This window comes from Punica granatum, chromosome 7, assembly GCF_007655135.1.
Source record: "Punica granatum isolate Tunisia-2019 chromosome 7, ASM765513v2, whole genome shotgun sequence".
Classification (NCBI taxonomy): domain Eukaryota; kingdom Viridiplantae; phylum Streptophyta; class Magnoliopsida; order Myrtales; family Lythraceae; genus Punica; species Punica granatum.
The window spans coordinates 1,569,727-1,582,218 of NC_045133.1; the positions used below are offsets into that span (position 1 = coordinate 1,569,727).

At 39.7% G+C, this 12,492-nt stretch overlaps 3 protein-coding genes across 4 annotated transcripts; 1 reads left to right on the top strand and 2 right to left on the bottom strand.

Moving 5' to 3' along the window:
* Positions 1-1,365: 1,365 nt before the first annotated feature.
* Positions 1,366-4,225, top strand: LOC116214040 (microtubule-associated protein RP/EB family member 1B). Its single transcript, XM_031549261.1, has 8 exons — positions 1,366-1,875; positions 2,742-2,810; positions 2,896-2,982; positions 3,101-3,207; positions 3,310-3,419; positions 3,529-3,608; positions 3,698-3,811; positions 3,911-4,225. The coding sequence occupies exons 1-8, from the start codon at positions 1,768-1,770 to the stop codon at positions 4,037-4,039; spliced, it is 804 nt and encodes a 267-aa protein (XP_031405121.1). The 5' UTR covers positions 1,366-1,767; the 3' UTR covers positions 4,040-4,225.
* Positions 4,226-4,327: 102 nt separating this feature from the next.
* Positions 4,328-6,068, bottom strand: LOC116214042 (HVA22-like protein a). The gene is made up of 5 exons (XM_031549264.1): positions 5,857-6,068; positions 5,451-5,477; positions 5,198-5,320; positions 4,826-5,069; positions 4,328-4,706 (listed from the first exon to the last, which is right to left on the bottom strand). Exons 1-5 carry the CDS (start codon positions 5,916-5,918, stop codon positions 4,644-4,646), a joined length of 519 nt encoding a protein of 172 aa, XP_031405124.1. The 5' UTR covers positions 5,919-6,068; the 3' UTR covers positions 4,328-4,643.
* Positions 6,069-6,687: 619 nt separating this feature from the next.
* On the bottom strand, positions 6,688-9,162 carry LOC116214041 (transcription factor bHLH47). Of its 2 annotated transcripts, none has more exons than XM_031549262.1 (5): positions 9,002-9,162; positions 8,597-8,672; positions 7,690-7,808; positions 7,404-7,531; positions 6,688-7,285 (listed from the first exon to the last, which is right to left on the bottom strand). In XM_031549262.1, the coding sequence occupies exons 2-5, from the start codon at positions 8,641-8,643 to the stop codon at positions 6,887-6,889; spliced, it is 693 nt and encodes a 230-aa protein (XP_031405122.1). In that variant the 5' UTR covers positions 8,644-8,672; positions 9,002-9,162; the 3' UTR covers positions 6,688-6,886. The 2 variants fall into 2 exon arrangements, with proteins under 2 accessions (XP_031405122.1, XP_031405123.1); XM_031549263.1 differs by having other exon boundaries at positions 8,888-9,159.
* Positions 9,163-12,492: the final 3,330 nt, after the last annotated feature.

Sequence of the window (12,492 nt, forward strand, 5' to 3'; positions counted from 1 at the left end):
ACTTTTTTTTTTTTTTAAAGAGAGAGTATAGTTGCTCCTACGTGCTGCTCTTAATGAAGGTGGCACGATACCACTACAAATCTAAATTGAGAGTGAAAGCTATTTTTCACGGTCATGAGGAGAACACCTTCCTTTGTATGTTAGGATCATATCAGTTTTTTTTTTTTTTTTTATGGAGAAGATATCGACAGTGTTCGTTGGTTTAATCAACTGGTATGCAGAATTGTATGGTAAAATAAAAGGTTTATGTGCTTCTTCTTTCTTTCTTTCTTTTTTTTTTTTGAATAAGTAACTAGTGGAGATCCTATATGTTTTTACAAAGAACTAATCGAAGTGATTTTGCAATCATCCATGATTATGTTGGCCAGAATTTAATTCATTTAGAAGGCACAGAACGTGCTCAAAGAAGTTTTAGAAGTTTATTGCTCAAATTTCCTTAAACAAACATATTAATATTAAAAAAATCAATTGGTCATGATATTCCTGCGAGCTCATTCATCTAGCTTCAACCTTAAAAAAAAAAACAAAGGAAGAAAAATAATGGAGTTCTCAATTGATATAATTTATCGAATACTAAAAATCATGTCTCACCGACCTAATCTAGAACTTCTTGAATGTTATATTTGAGAGTGGCAATGGATCTGGTATCTGAAATCCACAGCCATCATAATGCAGTCAACCTCGATCACACTCGGTTTCCGAAAAAAAAGTTACACAATTCAGTATCCTTGATGATCAAATCATCTTTTTCCCCAGGTGATTTATGGTTATGTAGCATGGCATTTCTTTGCATCGCTTGTGCTAATTTCATAAAGTTTTAACTATATAGGAGCGAAATTAGCTTTCAATGATAAACAATTTATATTTGGCAAACCAAAAGTTGATAAATCACGAGATAAGACTTTGTAGATTTCTTATTTTAAGCAAAATTTCGGTTATCCTCACATTGTATTTCCGCATTATATATTTTATTATATATAGATTCTCTATTCAGACGTACCAAATATCGAATAGCTGGATTCAGTGACAAATGTAATCATTCGATGAAAATTACAAATCAGACTAGGATCCGGAGAAAAAGACAGTTGTGGGAGGCCACTCCTCACAATATTTTAATCCCAATTAGGAGTCTTAATCTATCCAAAATTAGCCTCCTAATCTAAATCAATCCCGTCCTTTCCGGATGGTTAAAATATCAAACTTTAATCTCAAAAAAAAAAAAAAAAAGAAGCAGAACAAACCCAAACTTCCCAAAATTGATTCTTTTTTAAATATTTTAAAATGTTCCGCCATTTTTCTTTTTCCCCTTCCGTCCATTTCCGAGTCGAATTGCGTTACAAAATCCCATGTTGTCAGGGACAGCTCTTCTTTCCATTTTCCATTTCCTCTCCGTTCTTCAGTTCCCCCGCTCTCTCTCTCTCTCTCTCTCTCTCTCGCCATACATTTTCCTCTCCATTAATGGCCCGAAATTAAAAACTCAAAAAACCCCCTTTGCTCTTCCGCCTTTACGCGACCCCTTTTTAATGTCGATAACTCCCACACTGTCTCTGTCTCTTCGAAAGTTCTCATCTTTCTCTCTGGGTGTGTTTTCGTTTTCGGGGCTCTGGTGATCTCGATTGACGTATCGCTCAGAGCTTTCTTGATCTTGATTGGTGATTCTTGAAAGCTATAGATAGGTTGACAGACAGCGCCTGGCGGAGGGGGGGCGGAGTTGCGGTTTCTCTTGGTTCTTGAATCGTTTGCAGGTGTCGGGAGGGGGAGGAAGAAATGGCTTCGAACATAGGAATGATGGACAGTGCTTACTTTGTGGGGAGGAATGAAATATTGACATGGATCAATAACAGGCTTCAGCTCAACCTCTCTCGGATTGAAGAGGTAAGCCCTTGTCCGTATCTCCATCTTCGACCCATTCTCTGTTCCTGGGTGTCGGACATTTGGGCTTTACATTGCAGCAGAATTGTTGATTCTCTTCAACATGTGGGTTGCCTCCTGCTTTGATGGACTATCGCTATGATTATTCGTTTTCATGTTGTCCTCGTGCCTTTCTTCATGGAATCATTTGCTTTGCTGAATTTAAAGGGTAGCCAATAAACATGATAGGTCAAGTTGTTTTTGCTCTCAACCTTTGCGTTGTGTATCTCGAGCAAATTTGAAAGTGTCAATGTATTTTGGGAGAGGCTAAAATATGTTTCCGCCCTGGAGCTTAGCGGGCAGCAACCTTGGAATTAGCCTTGAAAAATGTACCTTCACAGTGCTTACTCTTTGGTTATCGGTAAAATATGTCTCATTAGTCTATGAACATATTGCAACGGGAATGCAGTAATTTGTGAACCCACTTGGTATGATGGAGTAATGTTCAATGCAATGTGATTGTGCTTATATATCATCGGGACCTTCTAGGACTAAGATGGTTGTGAATTTCATCCAGATTAGGAAAATCTCTCGTAGATCTGAGGAGAATGGATAGATAGCTTGGATGTTGTGAACTGTCTTGTGAAATATCTGGATGATTTCTTGGAATTGGATGTGCATGTGTGCCGGGATACTCGATTAGGTTGGAGGGTGTAGTTTATCTTGTGGAGAGCATGAAAGATTTCCTTGTGTTTGCTGAGAATACTTAATGCAACACGAAAGTAGATCTTGCATCTCATCTTCAAGTTCATCTTCCCTATGTATCTCTGCCTGTTATGTCATACATCACCTTCTCATTCATGAAAATATCTGATGATCCTATTTCACAGGCTGCATCAGGTGCCGTGCAATGTCAAATGATAGACATGACCTATCCTGGAGTTGTTCCTATGCACAAGGTCATAACCTAACACCTCTTTCGTTTTACGCTTGGGCTTATTTATTCAGTAAAGCTTTCCGGATTATGGTTTTGTTCCCTTGTAGGTAAACTTCGATGCAAAGACAGAATACGACATGATCCAGAACTACAAAGTCCTACAGGATGTGTTCAACAAGTTGAAAATCGAAAAGGTAGATCCATCTTTCCTTTCAGGCTATAACAATATCTTATGTGCAGCTTCTCTATGTTTCTTTTGATTCAAATACTTAGCTTGTTGCAACTGCTTCAAAAACTGTGGTTGTTTTGCAGCACCTTGAAGTCAACAGACTAGTTAAAGGCCGACCGCTTGACAATTTGGAGTTCTTACAGTGGCTGAAGCGATACTGTGATTCTGTGAATGGTGGCATTATGAACGAGTATGGCTTCCTTTTCTTTATCGTGCATATTATATCACTAAATATGACTTTATTCCCTTTGGTAATTATTTCTAATTCTTCTGCCACTACTTGATCTTGAAGAAATTACAACCCTGTGGAGCGAAGAAGTAAGGGTGGAAGAGAACGGCATTCAAAGGGCTCTCAAAAGAGCTCGAAATCACTACAAGCAAATAATGGATCGGCTGACGCAGGTGGTGTGAATAAAGTCTCTGGTTAGGTTCCTTTTTAATCTTCAGTTTGCTTCACTCTTCGCTATTCTATTCACCTTCTCTCGTGCTCCAAATCTGTTGAACTCTTCAGCGGTAGGAACTAAGCAAGCAACGATGGGAGGAGCAGTTGGAGTGAACTATTCAGGGGAAATCCAGGCACTCTCAAAGGAGGTAGCAGCATTAGATTTTTAGGGATTGTGTTGCCAAGCACAGTTAATTTCTGTCACCTACCAACATGGCTCTCGACTTGTGTTGTGCAGGTTGCTGATCTCAAGCTCAATGTCGACCTTCTGGAGAAGGAAAGGGACTTCTACTTTGCTAAACTGAGGGATATCGAAATCCTCTGTCAGACTCCTGAACTGGAGGAGCTTCCTGTGAGTGAATTCGGAACTTCAATTCCGTTGCTTATTCTGCTTTTATACGGATCATTTCATCTACATCTTGTCTCATGTGTCAACGCAAATTTCATGCAGATGGCAGTGGCTGTCAAGAAGATACTGTATGCTGCTGATGCAAAGCAGTCAGCCCTCAAGGAAGCTCAACAGTACTTGCAACAGTATGCGAACCTTGGAGGAGATGAATCCGCGGAGGATAAAGCTTGAGACCTCACTAGACTTGGGGAAGAATACTTGTGCCCAGAAGGTATCGTTTAAGTTGCAACCGATTGGTCGCCCTTGCATGTGGCGGAAATTAGACATTTACTGAAGGACTTGGTTTCTTTCGCGTTTGAGCTAGAATGTTATCCTGGAGCCCAAAATAAATGAGAATTCCATTAAGAGTTTGTTGCATGGTGCTTGTCTTGTTTCAAATGTTCCCGTGTGGACACAGTCAGTTTCATTTGATAATGCAAAACAGTTGCTCGGCTTCCATCTAAAATAAGGTAGTAGCACTGGAACAGAAGAAGCTCTAAATACCATATATAGTAATGTTGTTCGAGGAAGAAGAAATCTTACAGCCAAAAGGACCCTATTATTACACAAGATGAAACTCACTGGACATCTTGCAACATCGTGTTATTCGTCTTATCCTGAACTATAAGATCACTACTGTACTGAAACACAGAATATATCGGTGCACTCCTGACTGAGTGCCGTACACCGAACACACCGAACAGGCATCTAACCTGAGCTCATGTTACACTAGAGAAGATGTACAAGAAACGAAAATTGCAGAGTGGGAGCTGGAAATTCCACTGAACTTCAGAAATCAGTAGCGATAATCCTCATCGTAAACTGCGGAAGAGCCACCACCCCACTTTGTCTTATCAGCCTGCAAGAACGATGAATCACAAAAGTCTCAAGCTACATCAACTTGAAGAAGAAATTCTAAGGTGCTGCCTGAAACTGTTGAGAGCAGCGGAGAAAATTTAGTGCTGGAATTATATCTACCCTGTGGACAAGATTCTCAAACTCCCGAGTTCCATGTTCTTGAATGTACTTCTCTGCGGCACTTATGATGTCAGTTGGCTCATTGAGGACGTCGTTCTTCCTCGGGACATACCAGATGTTGATATTCTGAGGGTTGACGAAGATCGACCTCAGAAAATGGTCATACACAAAGGCAGCACCTTTGAAGTACGGGATCACCAACCAGCAAGTCAGGATCAGCTTCGCATAAGGCCATATTGGTATCCTGTCAAAAATTAAACATGACCATTCTGTTGAATTCAAATTATCTACAAAATGAAGTAAAGCCCGCCATCTGAATCGTGATCTATGCTATGCTATCATAAACGGCACAGTGGATGAAACATCATTTACCATTCGAGGACTTTATAAAACGTCAGCTCAATGAGTGTGATCATAGAGTACAGGACCCAATAGGTGAGCCATTGCCGATCATCTGCAAGTGACTTGGTCTCAATCGCCCTGATCGAAGCATACCTGCGAATTAACTCATCCACCATAAGTCAAACCTCATCATCGAAATCAAGCTCAAACACCCATGTTAGGGGGATAAATGTGAATAAAGAGACACCAAATTCCCGCGGCTAGAAGACCACTTCAAACTTACAGCGGATACACGAGGCTGATGATGGGCCTGCACACACCGAAATAGACCAAGTCATTACCGAACCTAATATCCTGCCATTTCCACTATATTCCACAGCCACATCACTCCATATATACTATACACACATATGATAAAAGAAATGGGTCTAATTTCTAAATTAATAATAATGATCATCTTCAGATACCATTTTGATGTATTCCACTAGCTCACAATTCACAGCTTCACAAATCAAATTGAAGCAGCAACTTCACTAATCAATCGCCAAATTAAGTTCCACGAAATGGTGCATCTTTATCGACAAAATCCAAACTTTTCTACGACAATTGGCCTGTTTTGGAAATCTGCAAACTGGGTCAGCAAAGAAACTTCAAAAGAATAATAAAAGCGGCAAGAACATGAGAGGTACCCAGCAAGAACATCGAAGTTCTTGAGCACCACTTTGAGAAGGCTCCCCGCGCTAGATCCCATCCTCCCTCGATGTGCCCTTAGGGTTTCCGATCGAAAGCAATGCGAAGATTCTCCAGCTCAATGAGAGAGAGAGAGAGAGAGAGAGAGAGAGAGAAGCAGCAGCAGAGGCAGAGCAGAGGACGACGAGCAAAGAGAGAGTACTAAAAAGCTTCCTCTCGGTGCAAAAGCATACATAAAAAGTTGACAGAAGCACAAGCGCATCATGTTTCCGTGCACACTGTAGAGGAGTGGACCCTACTATCATATTGCGACACGTCGGATGATTGCAGGTCAATGGATCCGTCACCTTGATGTCGGTGCTGGGACTTCGGTGGACCTTACGCACTGAATCTTTTGCTCGAGTCGGTCGGGCCCCAGGTAAAGGATTCTCTCCAAAAGCGACTACGGGACTTCCGAGGGTGCTCCCTGGACCGGGCCCATGAGAGCCCATAACACTATGGCGAGGGCCCATCTGAGTCGACTGTTGGGCCACTATGGGCTTCCGTACACCCGATCCGTGTATTATTCTTGGAGATGGTGCCCTGAGTTGCCACGTGGCGCTGTGGTAAATCCAAGCCCTGCAGTTTTTGCCACGTCATAACCGGAATAAAACCGACTTTCAGTTCCGTCTGAGGTTATTCAAGTTCGAGCTCGATAAGATTCCGGTCGAGTCGAAGCTCGAGCTCAGCATTTCTAAAACGAGTGCAGTCGAATTTCTATTATTTTTCTTTTTTTCGCTGAATAAAATCATTTTTCCCACTTTCATGGTTGGATGGATAAGATTAGTTGTCTAATAAATCCAATAGTGATAGAAACAGCCAAAAGAGCCGCATCACTACCACCACCACCAACCTACTTCATTCATCTCCAACATATGCACAGACCATCCGAAATGAGAATGCCGATGAACAGAAAACGAATTACTCGAATAATTGCAGAGATACATGAACATATCCCCGCAATGTTCCGAGCAAGAAGCTCTACATATATTAATCCGACCCCCTCTCCCTATTGCTGGAACTATGGTTGCCACTATCATCAAGCTGAAGCTCTATTCTCTGGTTTGTTTGCTCCCTGAGGAGGAGCTGGGATGGCCACGAGTCTGCTGGCGTTGGATACCTCGCGTGAGGCTTGCTCACCTGCGAGGCCTGCATGGGATATGATGACGGGAGGTCTGGATGAACGGGCACGATCAAGACTGCAGGTGGCTGCTGCATTGTGGGCTCTATGCCAGGGTATTCGGGCTGTGGCTGACACTCGAGGGGTGCGGGAACATTAAGGTCGGGTTTACTCTCAGCTACCCTTGCTCTAAGTTCATCCTCCAGCTTCTCTATCTGAGCTTCCAAGGCGGAGTTTTCCTCTCTCAGCTCGTTTTTCTCGACAGTCACCTGAAAAGCATCAGGTACAGCTCAAGCCTCAGAAAATAAGTAGTGCAACCCCGATGACATTGCATGACCTTCCTGTGACAAGATATAGAAATTATGGCCAAGAAAACCAAAGACTTACATAATGAGATTCAGATAAAAGCGAGACATTCTCCTTTTTGAGACTCTCGATCTGGCCGAATATTTCTTTCAAAAATCGAGTACCTTCGCATAAAATGGAGGCCTTCCCATTGTTTGGTTGAGCCAGTTCTGCACCAGAAACCAATTAATATGAGATTTAGATTAAACGGAATAAACAAACCTCAAACATAAATAATATCGGAAATCTTATCAGAAAAGGGGGATCGAGACAACAGACATATCAGATGTTTACAGGAAAGCTACCACACTTGGATAAGTAATCTTACCAAGAGCATTTACAAGATCTTGGAAAAGCTCATTCAAGTGTTCACGCTTCTGTTTCTCCCTCTCCGCCTTGTGAATTCTTTTGGGAATTTTAGCTGGATTCTTTTTGCGAGGGGAAGCCCTGCAGCCAATCCATGATTTCAGTACTGGTACATCGGTTCAAAGCTATAAAACATGTTCGACGTGCTTGCGAAAAGGCAAAAAAGAAAATCCAACCATATGAGTAGCTTCTAGTTGGGGCCAACGTAAATTTCCCTTCTCCAATATTGGAGTGAGCATGTGTAGGTTAGGTTCTTACAACTTAGCGTTCGTTCTGGAGTGCGGTGGGAGGTTCCATAATCACTTTTCCTTATAATTTTTAAACAGTTTTTGTGTTTGATGAGAGTTTTTGAAACCGCGGTTTGGGCTGAAATTGCGGTTGCAAATGTGATTTTCTCAAGTAGGTTAATAGGTGCTTATGAAATCTGATTATGCTTACTCTGCTTCAAGTATTAATAATTGTATTTCTTACTTTCAGCAATTTTAAATTAGTTCCTTCCAAACACTTTAACTTATCTTGAGATCAACACTTATTTTTTAGTAATTTTATTTCAGCACTCCGAAACCAAGCCTTAATACTGAGGGCTACTAATTCAAGCCCTTTTAATTTTTTTTTTTGGCTTGTTGAGATCAGAAAATTGCAAAAATTCACGCAGGGTTTACACAGATCGCTTTCATTTAGAAATTCACGGGAATCTGCAGACCTCGACTTCATATCGAATAACTCAAGCCAAAGCACTCTTTACAAGCCTAGTGCTACGAAACGCGCATGAACTTCGAAAGGAACCGTATCATAACCAAAAACTCCAAGAAACTAAAGACTCGGCTGAATCTCAATCAGAAGTAAGCAAATTGCATTGGAGCACTGACCTGCCTCCCGATGCCTCCCCCGATGAAGCAGTCGTCTCCGACCCCATCTTTCTTCTGCCTAAAAAATGGAAACTTTCTGCAAAAACGGAGAAAGAACATCCAATCAAATGTACATAAAATCAAATCAAAAGCAAAATCATACAGCACAACAAAATCAACCGACCAGTGGATCAAACAACAAAAAAAAAAAGGGGAAATTTTCTACACGCTTTCAGAAATTTCACTTTCTTCCATTTTCTGAGCAAGCGGTATGACTTCGAATCGACGAGACAGTAGAAAGATCCCGACTACCTAAACGGGCACGACGTCAGGAAAATCCCAGAACGGATCAAACCTTCAATGACCCAGACAGACACGAACCGCCCCGAGACAGACTGTTCAAGAATCGAAAGACTGATCGCGTACCTTCGGTGGGCAGGAGACGCGGAGGAAGGGGAATTGAGCGAGAAATTGGATGACGCGGATGGAAAAAAATTATGTAAGAAATTGCAGAAATTAGGGCTTGAGTGAGAGAGAGAGAGAGAGAGCGCCAGACAGAGACGGAGACAGAGTTGGAGGAGGAGAGAGGTAAAAATAATCGGAGTAGGTATGAGGTCCGGGGACAATATGCGCTCCGGGCGCGTGAGCCCTCCGGTGTAAGGGAAAGGTCGAAAAGATGAGTCCGGTAATGATTGGGCACATGCGCCCGGTTCACGGAATAAGGCCTTGCCAATGGGGAATAGAAAGCGCAAGCCGGAGCGTGGCGGGCACCTGCAGATTGGATGCATCGAATCTGGACAAGTCATCACTCCACGTGCCCTTTTACTGTCCGTCCCTCACCTCCCTCGATCGATTACAGCTGATGATTACCAGAACTCGACACGAGCGCTGTAATGACCGGAGACGTTGGCCTCGTTCGAACGAACGCACTAAACCATGAAATCCGAAGTCGTGTCCTCCCTCTACATATATCATAGTCACAGTTCTCGCGCCAACTCGTTTACATATCAACTGTCTCGATTTCATACTTCTTGCCTCGTGCTGAGGGGGGATATCACATATCATGTTAGTTGGACTAGTTTATCTAAGCTGTTTACCTTTTACGAGCATCTTTTGCTCAAACATTCAATGAATTTTTTTATGGATAAATAATTCAATGTCTTACGGTGAGTTATAATCTATAACACTCTCTTCCTGAGAATTTATGTGCAATGACACTCCACCCCATTCTCATTCGAAATAGACATTTCACCCCCATTGACTTGGTTGATTTAATAAGATAAATTTCTTTCGACCCTCAACCTTAATTTTCTTTTCACTTCCATCATATATTTATTCTTTTAAATTATTCTGATCTTCAACATCACACGATTTATTCACTTTGGTTATACTCTTTGAATTTTTGATAAACTTATTATTGTGTAATATTTGTAAAAATAAAAAAATATTTTGAAATAAAAAAGAGAAAAAAATAACTCGTCAACGGCTATTAGAGTTCTCAATGGTCTAAAATAAGGGTGTCCATTCATCAGAAAAACAAACCAAGGGTGTCTGATGACCAAACATCCACTTCTCGAGATCGATATTCAGAATCACTATGTTTGATATTAAGAGATTATGCCCATACCGAATACTCGTGTTTCGCAGTAAATGCTACAAATATTCCCAAGAAGTTACGGATGACTATTTTCACTGTTTTTATAACATCGGCTCAATACTAAGATTTTTGAAGTCCTAATTTAAGATATCAATGTTACAAATAGAGCCTCGCCAATGGCAAATACTCCACCATAGATAATTGAATACCTTAATGATCATCGATAATCTCGAATATAATAGTTACAAGCATTATTTTTCTTTTCCTTATGTATTTTCTTATTTGCAAACTTTTTATCCATAAAAATTTGCATCATCAACAGATTTATTGATGATTTAAATAATATTACCCAAATGTAGACTAATTGTGTCACCTTTTAACAATAATTAAAATTATATGAATTAGGAAAAATTTAAAAAGATTCTAAAGAATCTTTTTCAATTAGGACAATATGGACAATAGGGCGAATTATTAATTTTACTATTAAGAATGGGGTGAAATGTTTATTTTGATCAAGATTAGGTCGGAGTGTCATTGAACGAAATGTGAAGGGAGGAGAGTGTATTTTATCCTAAAAAATGTGATCAATGATAACTCAATTTTAAGTGAAATTGTTAAGACTGGACTAGATTACGTCATTGGATTCATTGCTTTGTACATCATTTTGATTGAGGATGACATAATCAATTTTCCTCCAAAAAAAAAAAATCTTTCCATCTATTAATTAATGGTCACAGAATAATTATGGGGGTGGGAAAAAAGCAAGAGGAGAACGATGGGTGGTCGCGTGGAGGACACGTGCTAGATAATAGAGTCACGTCTCGGGAAAGCTCGTTTCGTATTATTTCCTCTCCAGGCCCACTTGAAGCGTGTGGCCTCCACTCGCCCGCCATACGTAGCCGCCGGCTTGGTCTAAAAACGACATCCTCGGAAAACCATACGATGTAGTAACTGGTAACCATAAAAAAAAAAAACAGGAATTTTTTTTGGGTGAATTAAATAGAGCAGGAATTAGAAATCACTTTGGTCTCTCATTATTCTTTTTTTTAGTTAATTACACAAAAATACATATATAATGCGGCATTTGATAATAGAGTGTAGCTTAACTCAATTACCATTTCAAATATTAATATATATGTATAAGTGGAGTTGTAATGATGATAATGAAAAGGTATGATCGAAAATTTATTATTAAATAGAAAAAAAGTAATAATTACGTTATTGAATTGATGAGAGAATAGAGTGAAGTAAGAGAATTTATTATTAAAAAATTGATTGTAATAACAGTTAAAAAAATATGTATACAAATTTATTATTAAATAAGAGAAAAGATAAAATAATAATGATTATGTTATTGAATTTGAGAAAAAATAGAGTATAATAGAGTTATAATGGAATTAAAAACTCCATTACTAGACGGATTGACATGAAAATTTTCAACTTTGTTATTTTGTCTCAAATTTGACACGTCGTCTATCATAGATTCTGTCAAATTATCTATGTGGAGGCTAACGAGGTTATGTTGACCCTTCTCTCCAATGAAAAAGCGACATGTGTACATTTATCTTTTAAGAAAATAAAAAATGAATCTATGTAATTTTATTTTGACAAATTTGCCCCACTTTTCTCTTCCCTCCACGATTCTCTCTCCCTGAGCAGCATCTGTCCGCCGCCACCAACTCTTCTTCCTTTTCTCCCAAAATTAACCAGATAATTGAAGATTGAAGATAGGTTCATATAATAAACTCAGTATCAGTCTAAAGAATTGAAATTTCATTTTACTAAACGAGCTATTGCTTTCATCAAATCAAGGGAATAAATTTCACACAATCCAACATAATTGCACTATGTTCTCGCCGTGCCATTCTTATTAGGCGCTTTCGATTCCTTCCCGATTCCACTTGAGATATTTTCGTCATTTTAATGGCACCAAGGTAGCAGATCACCCGTGTTGGAAGCTGAACGGAAGCCAAAACTGGAGTTTTATTTTTGGGCATTGATGCAGTTCCGCTAATACAAACTCGTCCATTTTTAAAATAAAATTATACGGGCATCACTTTTTTTCATTGGAGGGACGGGGTCTACGTAACACTGTTAACCTCAACATAGACAATTTGACGGAATCTGTGACGGCGATATAAGGCTTGTCCCATTTGAGACAAATTAAAAATGTTAAAATTTTTTATGTCAAAAAGTGAAAATTCTTGTTAAAATTGAGATAGAAGTGAAAATTTGTATTTTTTCATGCGTAATTAACCCCCTTTTTTTTTTTATAGGTCTCTCAGTATTTATTAACGTCTTCGACTTAGAGATAAAACTG

Coding starts and splice junctions, on each gene's coding strand:
- LOC116214040 (XM_031549261.1), top strand. CDS start 1,768: ATGGCTTCGAACATAGGAATGATGGACAGTGCTTACTTTGTGGGGAGG. Junction 2,983..3,100: donor ACAAGTTGAAAATCGAAAAG/GTAGATCCATCT, acceptor GTTGTTTTGCAG/CACCTTGAAGTCAACAGACT. Junction 3,208..3,309: donor AATGGTGGCATTATGAACGA/GTATGGCTTCCT, acceptor TTGATCTTGAAG/AAATTACAACCCTGTGGAGC.
- LOC116214041 (XM_031549262.1), bottom strand. CDS start 8,643: ATGGGGTCGGAGACGACTGCTTCATCGGGGGAGGCATCGGGAGGCAG. Junction 7,809..8,596: donor GGGGAGGCATCGGGAGGCAG/GTCAGTGCTCCA, acceptor GATTGGCTGCAG/GGCTTCCCCTCGCAAAAAGA. Junction 7,532..7,689: donor AGATCTTGTAAATGCTCTTG/GTAAGATTACTT, acceptor TTTCTGGTGCAG/AACTGGCTCAACCAAACAAT.
- LOC116214042 (XM_031549264.1), bottom strand. CDS start 5,918: ATGGGATCTAGCGCGGGGAGCCTTCTCAAAGTGGTGCTCAAGAACTTC. Junction 5,070..5,197: donor TTTTATAAAGTCCTCGAATG/GTAAATGATGTT, acceptor AATTTTTGACAG/GATACCAATATGGCCTTATG. Junction 4,707..4,825: donor TTGAGAATCTTGTCCACAGG/GTAGATATAATT, acceptor TCGTTCTTGCAG/GCTGATAAGACAAAGTGGGG.